The 20,598-nt window shown below is 47.5% G+C and overlaps 1 protein-coding gene across 3 annotated transcripts; it reads right to left on the bottom strand.

Annotated features, from left to right (window-relative positions):
- Nucleotides 1-553: 553 nt before the first annotated feature.
- ETV4 (ETS variant transcription factor 4) lies at nucleotides 554-14,052 on the bottom strand. Of its 3 annotated transcripts, none has more exons than XM_062018301.1 (12): nucleotides 13,973-14,052; nucleotides 13,777-13,873; nucleotides 13,546-13,593; nucleotides 9,642-9,695; nucleotides 4,867-4,993; nucleotides 4,101-4,259; nucleotides 3,466-3,707; nucleotides 3,132-3,206; nucleotides 2,973-3,041; nucleotides 2,477-2,646; nucleotides 1,406-1,507; nucleotides 554-816 (listed from the first exon to the last, which is right to left on the bottom strand). In XM_062018301.1, the coding sequence occupies exons 1-12, from the start codon at nucleotides 14,015-14,017 to the stop codon at nucleotides 595-597; spliced, it is 1,410 nt and encodes a 469-aa protein (XP_061874285.1). In that variant the 5' UTR covers nucleotides 14,018-14,052; the 3' UTR covers nucleotides 554-594. The 3 variants fall into 3 exon arrangements, with proteins under 3 accessions (XP_061874285.1, XP_061874286.1, XP_061874289.1); XM_062018302.1 differs by having other exon boundaries at nucleotides 2,477-2,664; nucleotides 13,777-13,858; nucleotides 13,973-14,017; XM_062018305.1 differs by lacking the exon at nucleotides 3,132-3,206 and having other exon boundaries at nucleotides 2,477-2,664.
- Nucleotides 14,053-20,598: the final 6,546 nt, after the last annotated feature.

Genomic DNA, 20,598 nt, shown 5'->3' with positions numbered 1-20,598 from the left:
CAACTACCACTGAGCCCTGGCATGAAGTATTATGAGGGAGGAGGGGATAGGCAGGAGCATGCACATACAAGACAAAAGGCATTCCCTGTTCCCACAAAACAGTTCACAGGGGAGGTGTATGATCTGTGATCAGTGTTGCAGCCATCCTGGAGTGAAGGCCAGACTGGCCATGCAGAGGTGAGGAGTCACCTCAGCTGAAGGACTGGAGTCAGCAGCAGCATTGTAGAATCCCCATAACTGAAAACAAAAGCCTAGTAGGACAGCATCTCCTCTCTTACCAAAGAGAGGGACTGTAACAGGTTCCTATGTTCTGGCTGGAGGCACCAATCACCTGATGTGCTACTGAAGCTGCAGCTCTGCTCCTTGAAAGACATCTGCATCACTGAATCCCATCCTGACAAAGCACGCAAGAGCCTTGTCAACTGTCAGGTGATTACCCACAGGTGTACCTGACCACCTTTTCTGACCAGAGCAAGGATTCAGGGTTTAGTGCCACCTTAGACTGGCCTGCAAAAATGCTTATACTGATTGAATATGAACCAGATGTCTACTTATATACACAAGCAAGTGTGGCAGAGAGTGCTGCCAGCAACGCTAGTAAGTGTAGCCTTTGTTGTAAAGCTGAGAAGGGAGGTTTCCAAGGTCTGGCAGGTAAGTGGCATTCTCATCCAGGTGAGAAAGAGGCACTGTATCCTCCTCACTGATCTGCCGGTCTAACTCTGCCTTCAGGGTTGGCCTTTGGTTGTCAGGGAAGGCCAAAGAGAACAAGGCTTCAGGCTCACACACAAACTTGTACACGTAGCGCTCTCCAGCCACCTGCAAGGAAGTCAGGATGTGAATGCTCCATGCACACAGGCTTGCATAAGCTTTTGGCTGCTCTAGCCCATTGGCCTGAGACATATCTGAGTTGTAAACTTCTCCCTCTGCTGCCCTGGTCTCCCTTGGAACAGCTCCTGGGAAATGGGATGCTGCCAGTTGACTCTTTGTCCAAGCAGCAACAACATCAACAAGCCCACATCAGGCCTTGCTGTGACATATTACACTCCCAGTTATCCTCTCCAGTGCTCTGGAGCTGGAAGACACCATCCCTGCCACATAAGACCAACCCCCAGGCAACCTTTCTGTCACTGACAGTCTAAACTGATTGTATGTCCTTGCAGCTGCAAGAATTCCAACTCTCCTGACTGCAGGCATACACAGAAAAGAAAGAGGAAAGCAAGAGTCCCCTTTGGTTTATTTCCCATGTGTTGCTTCACTTCAGCTTCTTCTTCATTTAACTGCTGCAAAAGAAGCTCAGGCTGCCTGGCAAGCTCAAATGCATTCTGTACCTGTAAGACTTCTTGTCTCAAACAACAACAGAAGCCTTACTGAAGGTTTAACAACTCCTTCTGCTTTGCAAACTGACCTTCTGCATGATGCCTTTCTCATAGTAGTAGCGAAGGGACCGGCTCAGCTTGTCATAGTTCATGGCTGGACGGTTCTTTTGGATACCCCACAACCTGGCCACCTGTAGAGTGAAGCATCCAAGCACATAAACGTCTGGGAAGCCAACCCAAGGAGATCAAAAGAATGTTGTCCAGCTGTTTCTCTTTTGAGGGATGGTACCCCATCAGATTATGACTCGACAATTAGCTAGCAGCTCTTCAATAAGAAGAGCAGAACTCAAGCTGAATCACCCTGTATCAGAGAGGCTTTCTCCTTGCCACCACACAGCTCATTTGCTGTCACCACTTCTCACTTTTCAAGCTGGAGAATGCTAAAGGACTGCCTTCATCCTATGCTACATTTAATCTTCAAGTAACACACGTTTACCAGGAGCCCAAGTACAAGGGACACCTCCATGGAAGACCCCTGTGCCTTTCTTCCCACTGCTACACGATTTTCAGCTTTGTCCAGGAGAGTCAGCAATCTGTTGTAAGCATGTGGCAGCCCACCAAAACAACTCATTTGCCTGTAAAGGCTGATATGCAGCAAGAACAGTGCTAAACGTAGCTCTAATTGGAGCAAGATGTGAACAGATACAACAGACAGGTCTCCCAGGTATTATCAGCTAATACTGGGGTGGGGGTTGGAACGTGACAGAGCCAGAAATTCCACCTCAGTTAAGGTCATTATCCAAATATCTTTAGACTGGGACATATTTTTCTTCTAGATTTTTACGAAAGCTGCTGTAATCAGGTGGGTTCCAAACTGCAAACCTCAAGTTGGGAAGCTTAAGACAACACAGGGAGGCAACAAGCTTGAGAGTGAAGTGGCTAAGGAAGTGGAGGTAGTGGGTGATTTCACTCACTGTGTTGCTGAGGCTCTAAACTGTACAAGCAGCCTTTTTTAAACCTGATGTGCTCTGATCTCTTCTACCTTGCTACAGAGTCTAAAGAGTAGCACTGGTAGGCAGGAGCCTTCACAGGGCAGAAGAAAAGCAGCTTAGTCTCAGAAACAGTGGCTGTTCCTCTTTATAGAAGCCAAATGGTTTCACCTCTTCTGGCTCAATGAGCTTGAATTCCATCCCTCTGCCAGTCCAGGCAATGAAATGGGAGTTGGTTGGATCATCCAATAAAGCCACCAGGAACTGCCAAAGCTGGAGAGATCCCCTTCTCTGGTAGGGAGGTCCTTCCCTGTATCCTCCAGCTTCTTGCTTGATGTCTCCTGCCGAGAGCAGACAAGCTATTTCTCAAGGTAACAGTTGCCAAAAACACCACTCAAACCTTTCCCATCAGTTTACCTGCAACATTTCAGTTCACATAAACCAAAGCAACCTATTCACCAGCAGCTCTTCCAACAGGAGCTCTGATGAACCTCATGGTTAAGCTACTTTATGCTAGAAAAGCTCAAGAAACAGGACACCCAAAAGCTGGGTATGAGCCACAGCTAACACACCTACCAGAACACAGCGTAAGGAACTATGTAGACAGTGGTCAAGATGTTGGATAACCCTATATCACACCCAAACTGCAAGCCATTCTTTCTCTGACCTTCAAATCTTTCTGGAACAACACAGGTATCATCAGTGAAAGGCCTCATCTGCTTGTCATAGCTGCAGCCTGAAAGAGGATGCACAGGCAGTTGTAGCCAGGGACAGGGTGGTAGTAGAGAGCAATGCAGGGAGAGAAGACAGCCCATGAGTTTCTTACCTGATGTATCCTCTGGATTTGAATGGTTTGGGTAACTCTCAGCATTTATGTACATGGAAGGACAGCCAGGAACATCTACAGAACAATGAACAGGTTCGTTTAATGAACAAGCACGGGAGGCAGAACGATCTTGCTCTCTAGAGGTGGAAAGTCATCTGCACCTCCTGCCCACAGCCCTTCTCATCCAGCCCAGAATTAGACAAGAGCTCTGAGGGTCCCTTCCAACCTCCACTATTCTATGATTCTAGAACTATTTCAGAGCCCAAAGACCACCAGTGAGGCTGCCCACCCCCCTGCCCTGATGTCTGGTTTATGCAGTCAGAGCTCTGCCTACCTGAGTCATACATGCAATCCACTTGCTCCTGCTTTACCACCACAGCTCCTGGGTATCGGCTGCTGCCCGCCTGGCTCGCTTGCTCGTACTGAGGGTCGTGGTACTCCTGTTTGAAGCCCTGATGAGGGTACTGGAGGCAAGGTTCAGACATCTGGTGCTGGTAGGAGATGGGATCTTCCTGGGCCATGCCCTGGGAGGAGGGGAAGGAACGGCACATCTCCAGAGGTGGCTGGTATGCAGAGCTAGAAGAAGGGGAGGATATGGGATGGCTGCTTTCTTGGCAGTCTGATCTCAGCCCCGGTGCAGGGCTGACTGAGGGACAGACACTTCCTTGACCTCAGCCTGTTACTGGGGCTGTAGGAGCTGCATAAGTAGCTGTGCCAAGGAAGGAACCTCAATGAAAGATGTTTCCAATGGCAGCTCCACAGCCTATCATTCACAGAATCAGGCTGGCTTAAGGTTACAGACATCAAACCCCAGACAGCAGTGGTGAGCCCCAGATACTTTGGATGAGGGATCCTGTCATTCCTGACAACTGAGCACTTGAATCTAGATGCTGCAGCCTCTCCTCCCTGAATCACCACGGAGGGCAGTCCTTCTCACCAATAACTGCCCCTTCCTGGGCAGTAACTCACCTGCTTTCGTTTAGGTATCCACGGCTGGATGTGGGGTGGGGTGGCCCTGTAGGGGTCAGGAAGCTCCTGTCCTGTCTAGAGAACTGCTGGAGAGGTGATTGTATCTGGATTCCTGGGCTGGAAGACTTGATTCCAACTTGTCTGGGTTGATCATAGGCACTAGGAACAGTCAAACAGATAATGGAGTATGATCCTTGCCAAGAGAGGGACTCGTGGCAGCATCTGCATCACAGGCAGACACATTGACCCCCTGTGCAGCCACCCAGGCTAGAAAGCTCTCAGCATCAACACTTTCTTCACTGATAACTGGTTTCCCCCACACACAGTAGCAACAACCCTTCAAGCAGCAAACTGGAGAAGGTATCTGTAGTGAAGAAGCCATACTATAACTGAGGCAAGTAGCTGGGACTGTGGGCAGTGGTGTCAGGGACCTCTTTATGTGACAGATTTTGTAAAGCAGTGGGGAGAGAGACACATGCCCAATGTCAAGACTGCTCTTAGCATCAGGACAGCTGAGGAAGAGCACTAAGGAGAAGAAAAAATAGAGGCAAGCCCAGCTCTACTCTGTACATGTCTGAACCATCCAGTGCAATAAATGGCAGGCTGAGCGCCGCCACAAGCTGACCCATTGGTTAATTTAGATAGCAGTAGGTGTGCATCCCCATTACCCAGCAGGCAGATTGCTGTCAGAATGCTTTATTAGTAGGTGATGCAGCAGCCCTTGATTTCCTAATAGCTCCTGGCCCTCCCCTGTGTGAGGTGTTACCTGGTGTAAAGGCACTGCTCGCCATTGTGGTACTGGAATGGCTGCTTGTGGTTGCAGGACAGCGTGGGGTCAGAGGAAGGACTCTGGGGCTCCTTTTTAATCTTAGCAGGAGGACTGTGAAAAGCTACTGTGGGAGAGAAATGAAAGGTCAGGTTGATACTTTTGTTTAAGGTGAGATGACTTTTTCATCAGCCAATAAAACCAGTTGTGATGCCACCACCATGTCCTTGTTCAGCTGGCTCAGGGAAATAAAATACCACCAGAGTGGTTGCTATTTTGGTTTAGTGGTTGGACTTGATGACCTTAAAGGTCTTTTTCCAACTGTAATGATTCTATGATTTTGAAAGCATCTGTTTTCAGAGAAACCCTTAAAACTACATCATAATGATTCTATGAAAATGCACAACTCTTCACTGGAGCTTCCTGAGCTCTGCCCTTCACAGAATCTCAAGGGCTCATCCAGTGCAACCCCCCTGCCAGAGCAGCACCACCTAGAGCAGGGCACACAGGGACTCATCCAGCTGGGGTTGGGATGGCTCCAGACAAGGAGCCTCCACAGCCCATCTGGGCAGCCCCTGCCAGTGCTCCCTCACCTCAACAGGGAACAAATTCTTCCTTGTGTTGCTTTGGAACCTCTTCTGTTGCAGCTTGTCCCCATTGCCCCTTGTCCTGTCATTGGCCATCCCTGAGCACAGCCTGGCTCCAGCCTCCTCACACCCACCCTTGATGCATTTGGAACATGAATGAGCTCAGCCCTCAGGCTCCTCTTCTCCCAGCTGCAGAGCCCCAGCTCCCTCAGCCTTTCAGCACAAGGCAGATGCTCCACTCCCTTCAGCATCTCTGTGGCCCTGCACTCAACTCTCTCCAGCAGCTCCCTGTCCTTCTGCAACTGAGGGGCCCAGCACTGGCCACAATCTTCCAGCTGCAGGCTCAGGAGGGCAGAGCAGAGGGGGAGCAGAAGCTCTCTGCACCTCCTGCCCACAGCCCTTCTCATCCAGCCCAGGCTGCCATTGGCCTTCTTGGCCACGAGGCCACGTTGCTGGCTCCTGCTCATGCTGCTGCCCACCAGCACCCCCAGCTCCCTTTCCCCTGCCCTGCTCTCTAAGCGTAAATGAACAGAGCCCATTAGTCCCAGCACCTTGAACCCTAGGAATTCTTTGATATATTGAAATAGAAATCTACTACTGAATTAATTAAAACTAAATAACCGGAACAAAGTCTGAGCTGTGTCTCTGGCTACAGACTAATAAACATGTAACTTAGAACAGCATTTTAGGCAATGGGTATTTCCTAAACTGTTCCAAGGCCGGGACAGACATTTTCTGTTATGTCATAAGGGTCAGCACACACATCCTCTGCTTTTTTAAACACAAGAAAGCAAAGGTTTGGGTTGCGTCATGCAAAATGCTTGTTCATTGCCACAGCTGCTGAGCATGTCTTGTCAGTGGCATTGCACTAAATGATGAAGTACTAACATGACGACACACTGTAGATTTCCTAAGAGCATCATTCCTCTTGTGGGACAATAAATGCAAAGTTGTTGCAGGCACAACTACAAACACTGAGCAGCCCCAGGGCCCACAGCCTTTCCTCAGCAGGAACATGCTCCAGTGCCCTGAGCATCTTGCTGGCCCTGTGCTGGCCTCTCTGCAGCACTTCCCTGGCCCTCTGCAGCTGGGGAGCCCACAACTGGCCCCAGGACTCCAGATGAGGCCTCAGCACATGTGGCAGAGCAGAGCAAAGGGGAGCAGAAGCTCCCTGGCCCTGCTGCTGGATCCACACTCTGCTGGATGCCCCCAGGCTGCCATTGGCTTCTTGCCCACCAGGCCACGTTGCTGCTCATGGGCAGTTGATTCTCCCCCAGCAGTGTCAGCTCTGTCTCCTGGAGCTGCTCTCCAGCAGCTCACCCCCAGCCTGTGCTGCTGCAGGGGCTTGTTCCTCCCCAGCTGCAGGACTCTGCCCTTGCCCTTGCTGACCCTCAGCAGGTTCCTCTGTGCCCAACTCTGCAGCTGGTTGAGATCTGGCTGCCTGGCAGCACAGCCTCTGGGCAATCAGCCAGTGCTCCCAGTTTGGTGCCAGCAGGGCACTTGCTGAGGGTCCCTCTGTGTCCTCACCCAGGTGCTTGATGAAGATGTTGAGCAAGACTGGCCCCAGAACCCATCCCTGTGCAACTCCACTGGCCACAGGCCTCCAGCTCCATCCTGTGCCATTGATCACCCCCCTCTGGGCTCTGTCATTCAGCAGCTCTGCATCCACCTCACCTCCACTAGTAGTGGTCTCAGAAGCTCCTAACTAATTTGGAGGGTTCAAATCCTTTTCCTAAAGGCACTGTATCAATGTGAAAGCACAGTACAAAACAGAAGTCTGACTTCCAAGTCCTTGCTTTCATTATAGTACACCTCCAAGTTCAAAGAGCAGCTTGAAGTCTGTTCAGTAGCCTCCCTTTGAAGTGCTTAACTTCATTAATTCTATCAGTTTTATACTTCAGCACTCAGGAAAAAGAAGGGCAGGCTCTTCTACAGGCTGCTGTGGTTCCTGAGCAGGAGGTTGCCATGTTACACTAAGCTGCTATCTGCACAACTTAAGTTTCCCTTTGCTGAATCTCTTCTATGCTAACAATCCCTCACCCCTGAATATGGGATTGGGAGACTCTCAGAACCCAAAACAGCAGTTACAGTCCATGTAGAAAGGTTCCTTTTCACTTTCAGTGCACAGCTCTGTGGTCATGGCCTGATGCAGATGAGGAGGGATCTTTTCTGGGCCGGTTAGAATGTCATGAATAACAAAGATGGGTTGCAGTTTACAGCAAGCACCAGGATGTAGGATATGAGTATTGTTACTTCTTAAGCTTAATTAAATCCAGGAGGGAGAAAAACTTCCTTTACTAGCTCTTCAGACAAGCTTAACCTGGCTGAAGGACATGGTGAGCATCTTCTGCCTTTGCCTTCACTCTTAGGCCACTTTCTACTGCAAACATTCCTCCTAAAAACTAATTTTCTCAGCAAGAAAGAGGAAGAAAAATCCCAAACCTGACTCCTTCTACCTTTCTTCAGTTTGAGCCTATGCCAGAAGGCCTCACCTTTACTCTTGACAACATGTCAGCACCCAAAGGGACCCAAACAACTTGATAGAATCAATATAAGTAATTAAATCCACACCAGAGCCTGATATCGCTGCTTCCCTCTTCTCAGAGACAAGGGAGTCCCACAGCCAGCCCTCAGGCTGTTGTCAGTCCTAGAAGGAGAACTGCTCACAAACAGCTCTGGGCATTGTCTGAACTGATAGCAGGTGAGTTCTGAGCCAGTGCAGCTGGGATGGAGCCAATATCACACACATAGGCACTCACATCGGTGCTAACACCCCAGGGCCAGGGAAAGGTTGAAAAAGGTCTTTCTATGCCTGAGGTATCCATTTCCCTTCTGTCTGCAGCAGCTCTTCTCAATGTATGGACTAAAAAGATATATAGAATCCATTCAAAAATACCAATGTGTTGGCTGAGTCTCAGAGGGGACAAAAAAAGAAACCTCACAACAAATTGTTCTGTCCAGTACACTGAACTCCATTGAAGTTTCAAGAAGCTCAGTGTGCTAGGAGCAGCCAATTCTTTCTGGCCTCTAATAGCTGGAACAGGCTATCACATTACAGCTGGCTCATTCATTCCCTCAGAGTGAAACATGGGAGCAGCCTCCTCAGTTCTAGGTCAAAAAGAGGAAGAAATAAGATATATGACTCAGAGAGCAAGCCAGCTGTGCTGCAGGGCCAAGTCCAGGGAAAGGAAAGAGGCAAAAAACAATCAGGAAAAGGGCTTCAGTTTGGTTTTCATGGGAAAACTGCCCTGGGCAGAGGGAGATATCAGCCTAAAGTTTCTTGCATCAGCTTTAAATAGATGTCTTTGCTCTCAGTTAGCTGCCAGCCATGTATGTGCCTAGGGAAGGTGTAAGGCATCTTCTTGTAGCCTTGACATGCCTGTCAGAGTCAGGCTCTGGGTTCTTTGGGCTGCTTGCAAAGCAGAGCTGTTCAGAACAGTCTGTATTCACTTCAGACATTCAGTCTGAGCTCAGACTCAGCTTCCAAATGAGATGGTGGTCTGCTGGGAGAAGCAACTGAAGGGAAGAGCAGAGAGTTGCATGGCTGTTGTGTGGGAGGTTCCTGCACATACACCTGTACCTGTTTGGCTCCTTTGTAAGGCAAAGTGCTTGGACCAGTTCTCAGAGCAAACATTTGTGGTACAGTCTGTACACTCCTGTGCAAACACAGGCCATCTGTTAGGAGACAGCTCCTAAGAATAGGGAGGGAGCAGACTGGCAAGCAGAGCTCTTGGAAGATGCTGTAGCCAGCAGCACAGCCTTGAAAAAAAAGCACCTACAGGAGATGCAAGACCCGTAATTCCATGTAGGACACAACTTCTTCTGCTTTGAGGGGAATAACAGCAGAAATTTGACCTTTGATTGGCATGGTAGTGCATTTTCTCAGCTCCTCAGCTGTGCCTCAGTATTCATCCACACACCAAATAAAACACACATCAGTTGAAACCACTCAGCCTAAGGGACAGTGATAGCTGTCACCAAACAAAACCACTTTTGCCTTGTCCAGATGTGGACAGTTTAGCCTGGTTTGGAGGTGGGGTTTTTTGGTCACCATCACAACAATGCAGAAGCAAAACAAGTGCTTTTGAGCCTCAATGTCTCTGTGTGTTGTATTTCCTAGGTATTGCTTTGGTTTAAGTGTCTCCAGCCCTCCTTCCCTGAGATATGTGATTGCCCCGTCCTACTTACAGTTTTCTGAATGAAAGTCAGGCACAAATTGCTCATCACTGTCTGGAACCTGAGCTGCCAGGGGAGGCAGAGGAGAGAGAGAGAGAGAAGAATTAGATTTGGCACTTTGTATGGTATAATTAACAGTACAGCAAAGTCTATGCAGGAAAGATCTGTTGGGATGCACTTTAGCACTAAAGGTAGTTTCCCTTTGGGACTGATGAACTTCTGCCTGCAGATTTACCCCTTCACAGCCTGCCAGTTTCTTTCTCCCTTCCCTTGGAAAGAAGGAAAACAGTAAGTTTATTTGCTTGGGGTTCACATGTTTCATGGAGGGATTTTTAATCATTCAGGGTCAGAAAAACAAGTATGAAATGATAAATGTGGAAGCTACCAAATGGGAAATGTAAGATGAAGTGCTGGTGTAGTCATAAAGAGCCTGACCACAAAGAGCTGCTCTTCACCAGCACAGTAAAGCTTATTTCTAGGCATCTGCCCTGAGGACAGCATCATCAGTACAACTCCAAGAATAACAGCAAGGCATAAGCTCTCTGAATGTTACAAAAATTGCCTAACAAAGATGTCTGGAAACCTGCAGTGGCCTCGTTTACCTTGGAAGAGCCTCCTGGAAGGAGCTCACTGGAATGAGAACTGCTGGATGTAGTGAGCAGTGAAACAACAGTTAACAGCATTAGCATCTCAATGTTATGAAGCTTCAGGCTTAATGTCTCCTTTTTGACACACTTTTGCAGATCAGGTGCATTGTGTTAAAAAGTCAGCAGCACACTTTATCAAGTCTATGTCTCTTCATAACTCAGTGGGGCTCATATTTATTCCAATTGCCATGAAAGCTTAGACTGCAAAACCTGTAAAGCCCACGTGGATAAGAGTTTCCAGCAGCATCTCAAATGGTGGCAATGAAAGAGACTTTCACTGGGTACTTCATTATTTCATCATTGTCTGTTTCATCACCTTTTCTGACCTATATCTCAGATCATTCTGCTCATGGATCACCCATCAGAATGTGGCCTTAGCCCACAGCTGAGTTGCAGTGAAGCCATTGCAAAATCCATACCAAAGTGAGATGTGTAATAATGAAATAGCACAAGGGAAGCAAAACTGAGGTTGACTCAGCAAGGTACACAGGTGTGTCCTTGAGAGATTATTCTAACAGCTAAAATCAAATGTTATAATAGTCCATAGTTCCATTTTGCTAAAATTCCCCTCTTGAAACAGCACCTACTTAATCAGGGCTTTTCTGATTCCACAGAGGAATCAGCTACATAGTCTCCTCTAGCTCCTGCTTCCTCTGTTTACTAAGAAAAGCTTTTCTCAACATCTCCCCTCACACATTCAGAGGGAACAATTCATTCAGACTTTCCAACTGCTTGCCCCATTCTGCCAAGGTGCTTTGTGCCCATCTTTTCTTTGCAAGAGCTGTAAGAGCAGGACAAAGCAGTCACTCTTAGTCTGCACAACCTAGAATGCCCAGTTTTGTACAAGCCCAGCTCACAATCACACCTTGAAGCAGTAAGACATGCAGTCTGACTTTCTCCTGACAGCAGCATCTGTGTTTATTTACAAACACGTTTGCATTCTTCCCTACCACAGAAAGAAGAGGTGTTAAGGATGCAAAAGAAGCCCATCAGTATGTCAGCAACACATTACTAGTAAGAGTTTGACCCATATTTTAGTATAGAGCTATTTTTTCTCCATTAGCTAGAGCCTAGTTCAGATATAGTCTTGGTCAACCTCCTGAGTAGTCCTCTACTACCCACGGACAGCACCTAACATGATAAATTCAGGTCTGATACAGATGGAGAAACCAGGGAGAACCTTAACCACAGCACATGTCATGTCAGAGTGTTTTAACAACTACTTTTACATCCTTTTCACAGAAGCTGCTATTTCCTTCAGAAACTACTGCTGAAGGAAATGCTGCTGCCAGTACAATACAAACACAGAGGTTTTGTTATTGCAGAACTGACTGAAGATTGCACTCTTTCAGCTCTGAAGCAAGGGTGATGTAGTCAAAGCAATGAGACATGAGAAATGGAAGCCCAGTAATCTCAGTCACTTGAAGCTAAAATAGATATAAAGAAGGTTTAGGGACTAGCAGAATGTTAATGACAGGCACTGGGTTAGAATGGAACTAGACATGCTCTTGTTCCTTAAAATGACCTGTATGATAACAAACTGGAAATAGAAATGATAAAAGGTGGGGAACAGGAGGAAAAAACCTCCAACCTACAAAATCCATTTAATGAATTACCTTTAAAAAGCAAGATTAACAACTTTCTTATGAGGAAAGGCTGTGGAATCTAGGACTGTTCAGCCTGGAGAAGACTGAGCTGGGATCTCATTAATACTTACAAATATTTGAAAGGTGGATGTTAAGAGGATGGGGAGACACTTTTTGCTGTAGTGTCCAGTGATAGGATTAGGGGTAATGGACAAAAGCTGGAACACATATGGTTCCACACTTAAGGAAAAGCTTCTTTAAAGGTGAGGGGGCCCTGGCACAGGCTGCCCAGGGAGGGTGTGGAGCCTCCTTCTCAGGCTCTGAATTTCTCAAAGGTTTCACTTGGATTCTGACTAGGTGCTATGAGCTATATAAAAAGAATGTCTCTGCCTATATTCTAATAACTGACAACAGATTTCACATGCTCATTTCTTGATCAGGTAGAAGAGCCCTGCTCCTCTGTGGTACTAGGAGGGCAAATGTGACCTTCCCTTTACCCCTGAGTCTGGCTGAATTTATTCCACAAACCTTCTGCTACTGCTAAACATATTGTAAGAGTCTCTGTGTCACTTTAGACTAGTGAGCTAGAAATGTTATCAAACATTAGAAAGCCTAAAACTGAAAGCCTATCAGAACTCAATCTGGAGGCAAATGGATCTTATTGGCAGCTCAGTTCTGAGGATTTAAGAGAAATCAGCCTCAAGCTGATGTGTGCATTCAACTGCTCCATGACCAGCAATTCATACCCTACTTTTTTGCTCCAATGTAAGTTAGGAGAGAGCTTCAAACCTGAAACAGCCTCCAGGTAATTCCCCTTACAACCATCTACAACACTTCTGAAGGCTGCTTGATCAATGTCACATCAGTTCAGTTTGAAACGGACATAAACCATTTGATTCCCTCCCCTAATAATCCTCATTAGCAAGCATCTTTTTTGAGGTTTAAAGAAAGGGAGAACTGACAGGATTGTCCTTCACTTGTAGTAAAATTAGAGGAAATAACCCTGCTCAAAATGCCACTGTATTAGTAAGCTTAAACACTTGCACCTATATCACAGTTAAGTACTTTGATATTTATCAAGACCCTCTACTTGAGGATACATTTGGAGTTTTCTAGAAGGGAGATTGTTAATACTGGAATTAAAGCAAATTCACCATGCTGGTTAAAACCAGTTTCACTGAGATTTAAAACTTGACACTCTGGGATTGAAAGTTCTCTGTTCCTTAAAGTCAAAAGGTAAAACAATTTAGACAGCAAACTAAACAATGTGTATAATCCAAGAAGGTCCTTTCAAAGAAAGAAAAATAAAGAAGTTAGGAACTTTTTTCCCCCTCCCCAAATTAAGAGACTAGTTTATTGTTTATTGAAGAAATATCAACGTTCTGGCAACCACCAAAGAAAAAGCGAAGAATGAGAAGAAAATCGAAGCAGTTACAAGCAGCCCGAAATGAAAATTGTAACCAGGAAAGCGGGCCAAGTGCCAAGTTCCATTCATAAGCAAATCCCCAGCACAATAGTGTGATTCATGCGTCTTCATTTACACAAGCCAGAGGATGGCAAGTCTGAAATAAAATCCTTCAATGTTTGGAGCTCGGCAAACAAAGCAAAGGAGCAAGACAAGCATCAAAAGACAAACAACTGAAAGATGAATAAAATAGAGCTGAGCGAGGGGAAGGAGCTTACCTTCTGTCAGCCAAGTCTCCTGGAAGCGGCTCAAGTCCTGGAAGAGGTCTGCGTGGAAAGTGAGAGGTTTCCTCAGCGGAGGGCTGGGGAAGGACAGCGAGATGCTCCAACGCCAGAGACGCCGGGCGGAACGAGGGGGTGGGGGTGGAGGCGTAAGGGGAGGATCTGCTCCCTGCCCAGAAACCTTCGCTGTTCTCATTCATCCCTCCAACCCCCCCCACACCCCCTCACCTTCCGAATCCTGTGCCGGCGGCAAGCCCGGCTCCGCGGGTCTCTTCCTAGCGCCCATCAGAGCTCCGGCACCGGGAGCCGCCTGGCCCGATGGCTGCTGTGGAAAGAGTGGAACAAAGTGGGGGTCCGAAGCTGTGTCCCGGAGCGGGACCCCAGCCCTAAGCCTCGCCCCTCACCCCCTGGAACCTCCACTCACCTGCGGGAAAGTGAAGGGCACCCTCTGGTCCAAGTACCCCTTCATCCTGCCGGCCCGCCTGTACCTCCGCGGACGCGGGGCTGCCGGTGCTCGGAGGGCACCTGGGGAAAGGCACAACGGGAGGACGGCGGCGAACCGGACCGACCCTCACCTGCCGAGATCAGCGGCCGCGAAGAGACAACCCCCTCCCCACCAACGGCCGGCCGTGAGAAGCAGCGATCGCTCCGCAGCTGCCGAAACTCGGGCGAGGAGGCGGGAGCTGCCCTCGCCGCCCCGGGCCAGCGGCCCCCGCCCCGGCCGGTCCCCGGCCCTCACCCGCAGCGGCTCCGGCCCACGCGGAGCCCGGGGCGACCCCGCCCCACGGGCGGGCGATCAGGCCGGGGCGGGCCCGAGGGCGGTCGCCCATTGGCACATCGCCTCGCCCAGGGCCCCGACTCGCCCGCTCCTTTGTTTCATCGACTTTGTGAATGAAGCTCCGGGTTGGGACACGCCCGCCAATCCCAGCTCCGCTTGGGCGGGGCTTGAGCCTTCCCAGCCAATCAAATCGCAGGACGCCGGGATTCATTCAAGCCCGGAGCACCCATTCATAAAAAAACACCCCCACTCCTGGCGAAGTTCATTCATAAAAGGGCTGCGGAGCCGCTGCAGCCTGAACTCTCGGGCTCTCTCTCACACGATCGGCTTTGCGCGTCCTAACGCTCGCCTCAGGCTTTTTAAAAAGCATCTTCAGACCTGTTCTGAGTTCTGAGGAAGTTCTTGCAGTTTCAACATAGAAACCCCAAATCTCACCCCGTGCAATTTGGAGTGAGATTAATTAAAGCCCCGGCTGCTGAAATCGGTTTAAGCCTTGCAAAGGGCAAGGGACAAGAACACAAAGTAAAAATCTAGTCCTACAAGCACACACACACACCCCCACAAAGTGATTTTGAGTGTTTCTGTGAATACCAGGTGCCATCTTCTGTGTCCTGTGCATTCATCCTGTTGTGTTTTTTATTGTCTTCTTTGAAGTTCCATGCTCATATTGATATAATCCATGATCACATTGATATCATATCATTTACTGATCCAATATATCCTCCCAAAAACATTTAGAATCAGAGAGAATGAGATAAACATTAATGGACTGTCATCTCCTGGAAAAGACACAGATATTGAGGAAAAAACAAAGAAGGAAAGGGAAAAATTATCCCTAAAGCTAAAGGAAACTGTACATTTGGGCCATGTTTTCTCTAGAGCTGATATCTCCAGTGAGAGGTGCTGATATGCGTGTTACAAAAGGAGTATCTGTTATGCAGAGTAATGTGTTTAAATACCTAGTCAATATGAATGTTCATCTTTCTGCTGGCAGGCTACAGCTGCAGTGTTCCCAGGACCCCAGGAAACCTGACAGAAACACAGCTCTGAACTGTCTGTGGGAGGAGAACAAAAATGTGCCAACTGCTAGGAAGTTTACATCCAGGAACAGGTCCCACATCCCCAAACCTTGTAGCTATGTGGTTAAATGCAGTGCTGGAATTTGAACTGACTCTGGTTTGAGATGATCACTGAACCATATGAGTTCATCTCTGAATACTCAGGCTGCTGCTGTAGGAGAAGCCTTAGGTCTCAGCACTGTTGTCTTTTCACTTCCCTGTTGCTGTAAAGAGGTACTAGAGACTCTCTAGAGCACAAGTCCTGTGAGGAGTAGCTGAGAGAACTGGGGGTGTTCAGTCTAGAGGAGAAGAGCGTGAGGGGAGACCTCACTCTTTGTAACCACCTGAAAGGACATAGTGGCCAGATGAGGGGTGGCCTCTCCTCCCAGGTTACAAGCAGTAGGATAGAAATAGCCTCAAGCTGCACCAGGGAAGGTTTAGTTTGGAGACTTGGAAAAATGTCTTCCCCAAAACAGTTGTCAAGCCCTGGAAGAAGCTGCCTCAGGAAGTGCAGGAGTGGTTACCCTGTTCTTGATGGAGAGTTAAGTATCACAAGGTGAAACTGATGCTACTGATCATGAGCAAGGCCAATCTCTGATTTATCCCTCCATGACAACAATGAATCATGCTTTAAATCTGTTTTGCCTGTTCACCTCAGTCTTTCTGTGACCAGTGTTTTTCCTTAGTGACCTACAGTAATGCCTCCATCTGTTTTCATCAAGTTGAAACAGTAAAAACACTGCTGGGGAATAAGTGGGAGGATGTAGAGTTTATAAACAGGGCGTGAGGGAAGAGAGAAGGCTTGGATTCCTGCGAATGCTGCTGACTTCACATTGGGAAACATTCAGGATGAGTGACAGGTTCAGTAGCTTCTGCTCCATTCCTAACGTGCCTGTTGTACAAACATGTCACATTTGCTTTCGAAGGCTGACTATGAGAGGATGATTCTGGAGTTTCTCTTTGCAGGCTCAGTAATTAGCATTCAGGGTGATTGTCTTCTGTCTTTTTCTTAAAGCATAGAGGGGCAGAGAGGAACCTGCTGAGGTTCACCAAGGGCAAGGGCAGAGTCCTGCAGCTGGGGAGGAACAAGCCCCTGCAGCAGCACAGGCTGGGGGTGAGCTGCTGGAGAGCAGCTCCAGGAGACAGACCTGGCACTGCTAGGGGAGAATCAACTGCCCATGAGCAGCAACGTGGCCTGGTGGGCAAGAAGCCAATGGCAGCCTGGGGGCATCCAGCAGAGTGTGGATCCAGCAGCAGGGCCAGGGAGCTTCTGCTCCCCTTTGCTCTGCTCTGCCACATGTGCTGAGGCCTCATCTGGAGTCCTGGGGCCAGTTGTGGGCTCCCCAGCTGCAGAGGGACAGGGAAGTGCTGCAGAGAGGCCAGCACAGGGCCAGCAAGATGCTCAGGGCACTGGAGCATGTTCCTGCTGAGGAAAGGCTGTGGGCCCTGGGGCTGCTCAGGCTGGACAAGAGGAGACTGAGGGGGGAACTTATTGATAGTGACCAAGATCTAAATGGTGGGTGTCAGGAGGTTGGGGCAGCACTTTTTTTGGATAATATCTGATGACAGGACAAGGGGTGATGGAATGAAACTGGAACACAAACAGTTCAATTTCAACACAAGGCCAAACTGTTTCAGTGCTGAGATGAGGGAGCCCTGGCCCAGGCTGCCCAGGGAGGGTGTGGAGGCTCCTTCCTTGGAGCTCTTCAGGATCCTCCTGGACACGTTCCTGTGCTCCCTGATCTAGGTGGGAGCTGCTTCTGCAGGGGGGTTGCACTGGATGAGCTCTAAAGGTCCCTTCCAACCCTACCATTTTATGATTCTATGACAGAGTGTGTTGGGAGATCAGAAGTCATGTACAAACCAGTGCAGGACTGATTCTTGCTGATGAAGTATTAGCAATAGATTTATTCCAGCATTGTAATCTATATTGCTGAGATGTTTCCTCCCTGGGCCTATAGAGTTCTGTGTCTAATCCTCCTCCTGTGTTCAACCCCACAATGTAACCCTTCACCTATTGTATTGGTTTGAGAAAACCCAGTCCTGAGTTTCAGATGCATCCCTGGCAGTCCACACCAGTTCACACCAGCCATAGTTAGTGCAATATAAAGCTCCTAGTGATAGATCCTGACTGAAACAGGAACGAAGGGCAAATGTCTTAGAAAGTGACAAACTGAAAGTTGAAAAAATCCTCTCTGTATTGTAGAATGGAACGTGAATAGACTTTCAGTTTCATAAAAATAATAAGGAAACAGCTGGCTGAAGAGCTCAGGTTTCTTACCATCAGCCATGAAATCAGCCTCTCTTCAACACCCTGTTGTTCCTTGGACAGGAATATCATGAATATGTTGAGTGCAGTCATTGCCTGTTGATATCAGCCACATTTTGCCTAGTCAGGTGCTGCAATACTGAGAAAACACAGAAATCCTGACACTGGAAACACCTGCAGTTCCAACCCAACCTTGTTAATGCCAGCATGCCGAGATGAGACTAGGGAGAAGAAGCTAATTCTCAAGCTGCTCTTAATCATCTTCTCTCAATCACTGCTGTTCTGTCTCTTTCTGTTTGGCATGTTGCAGGAAACATCAAGCCAGTTTCTTATGCTATAGAGAAGCAAAATGCAAGAGACTGCCAACTGAAGGAAGCAGCATTTCAAGAATGTTCCTAGAGGGAGTGTCCCTGATCATGTTTTAATGAACAAGCCAACATATGGCTATTACATATTCAGATTCTCTTGCTGGTTATTTCACTAGGGGAAAACATCTTCTCTGCATTTCTAGTTACTTTTCTCCTATAGGACACGATAGTAGCCCGCACTTTGACTTGAAAGGTCTGAAAGTCACCTCAGTCACAGCTCTGTTGTAGCCTATCATTGCAACAGCCTCTTGTAAAAAGAGTGTCTCCATCTTCTCTGTCGCCATCCTTTAAATACTGGAGCAGGGTTATAAGGTCTTCCCTAAGCCTTCTTTCCCCAAGGAAGAATAAACCCACTTCTAACAGCCTTTCCCCAGCCTTGCATCATTGTTGTGGCCCCTCTCTGGACCCTGTCCACATCTTTTTTACATAGTGAGGCACACATTCCAGGTGTGCCCTGACAAGTGCTGAGGACAGTGGCAGAATGACTTCTTTATCTCTGCTGGGGATATGTTTATTGATGAACTCCAGTATCCTGTTGGTTTCTTTGCCACGGCAGCCCTCACTCCTCACTCATATTGAGCTGTTTGTCTGCCAGAACTCCCAAGTCCCTTTTCACAGTTTGGCAGTGGCCCCATCCTAACTGCATTTGAGACAACGAGTGAAGCAAAGAGAGGCTGTGCCTGAGGAAGCCCCACGTCAGATCTGGCACAATCAATACACACTCCTAGAAAGAGGGTAGATGTAACTGGAAGAAGTTTACAGGAGACTAAATTTCAGCCACAGGTTATTGATCCAAGTTTGAAATGCACAATATGCTGGTAAGTTCTCTTTCTCAACCCTGAACGTGGAGACGGCAAAGATTATTTTGGAGTTATTTATAGTTTGAATGTTGTGTTTTCATTTGGAGATGCTGTTTAAGTGAGATGTGACAGGAGATTTTCACTAACCTATAGAACTTTGCCTGTGAAACTGGCCATGCTTTTCATCTTTGGGTGATTTTGTATAGAGAAGGTAGTCCCAGCATGCAAGGAAGGGGCTGAGAAGGTTTCTTGAACCCTTGTCACTCTCTGAGACACAACACAGAGTCTCTGGAGAAAGCAGTTTTCTATAAGTGAATAAAATGCCCCCTTTTAGGTATTCATGCCAGCTACTTTTTATAACATTCTGAATGAGAGAAGGCAGTTCAGGCACTTTGTCTGCAGGAAGGAAGCAATTAAATTATTAGCACTTTGAGAAATTAAATGATGTAAGTTATGGCAGAAGAAGTTTAGCAAAATGTTATAATGTAAGAAAACAATTAAAAAGAGTTATATAAGGTTGGGTGGCTTCTTTATTGTGACAGAGTGAGCAGTTAATTGATGGTCATATGGCAGTAATGTACCATGACAGTTGTGAGAGCAAATAGAGAAGTCTCTGCTCAGGATGGATGGAGATGAAGTGCGGAGAAAGGGATGTGACTTGTAGGGAAATGAGTGAGCAGTAGTCTGTGACCCTCAAGTTCTTTTCCCTCTATCATGCAAAGAGACATGAAGTACAGAGAAATTCCGTGTTCTCTTCAGCTTCCAAGGCCTGATGCTGCAAGATTACATTTAGCTCTCCTCATGACAATGATGTAGGAAGCAGAAATGCTCCAGAATTCGATCCCAGAGATGGGAGAAACACAGAGGTTGCTCTACTAGCACTGGCAAGAGAGCCATGCAGCTTTGTACTAGCCCTGTCACAGGCCTCCAGTTCCTTTCTGACAGCACCTGTGAACCTGCAAACCGTCCTAGGCTGTTAGTCAGATGTTTTCTGAAAGAAGCTTGAAGGAAATTATATCCTTTAACATAAGCCCGTTACACTTTAGCACAAGGAGAAGCATGTAGCTTCTGGCCAGGGAGGCAGCTGTATTAGAGGAAAGGATATTAAGCCAGCAGTAGCACGTTGCAAATGATTTGTAGTGTTGCTCTGAAGAATCAGTTTGTTAAAATCTTTGAAGACAACTTTGTGCTTACTGGTACTCATCAATTTTATATAGTACCACCTCTTCAGCCTCATGAAAATGGCTTGTACCTTCATAGTGGTCCTGTCCTGCACCTTCATGGAGCTCAGAAACAAAACCGAACCTTAAATCAGGTATGTGTGGAGCAGATCAGGGACGTGTGTGTACCCAGGCATCTCACCCAGTTTGTTTCTGAGGCTGGGAGGAGCACTGGAGTAGGGACTGTCTGGAAGGAGTCCTGCTTGCAGCTCCATCACTATCTGGATTTGGGTGAGAGCTCTCAACTTCCGTGCCTTAGTTTCTTATCTGCAGAGAGAGGAGGTATTTCTTTTACTTAAAGAGCATTGGAGAGGCATCATTAATTAGTGCTTGCAGAGTACTGAAGTTGACCAGAAAGTGGAAAGGATTTGGTTTAGTTCTGTTGCAAGGAAGGTTATAGTCATTATAGTAATAGTAACCACTTCCTTACAATACAGTTTGACACCTTCATTGCTCTAATTGCAGAAATCCCAGCAACTTCTCCCTAAATACCTGCATGTTACCACTTGAAATAAAGCCACTGGAAGGCACATGCAGGTGAAAGATATGCATGGGCC

Source organism: Colius striatus, chromosome Z (assembly GCF_028858725.1).
Source record: "Colius striatus isolate bColStr4 chromosome Z, bColStr4.1.hap1, whole genome shotgun sequence".
Lineage (NCBI taxonomy): Eukaryota > Metazoa > Chordata > Aves > Coliiformes > Coliidae > Colius > Colius striatus.
This window is presented reverse-complemented; position numbering and strand designations above follow the sequence as displayed.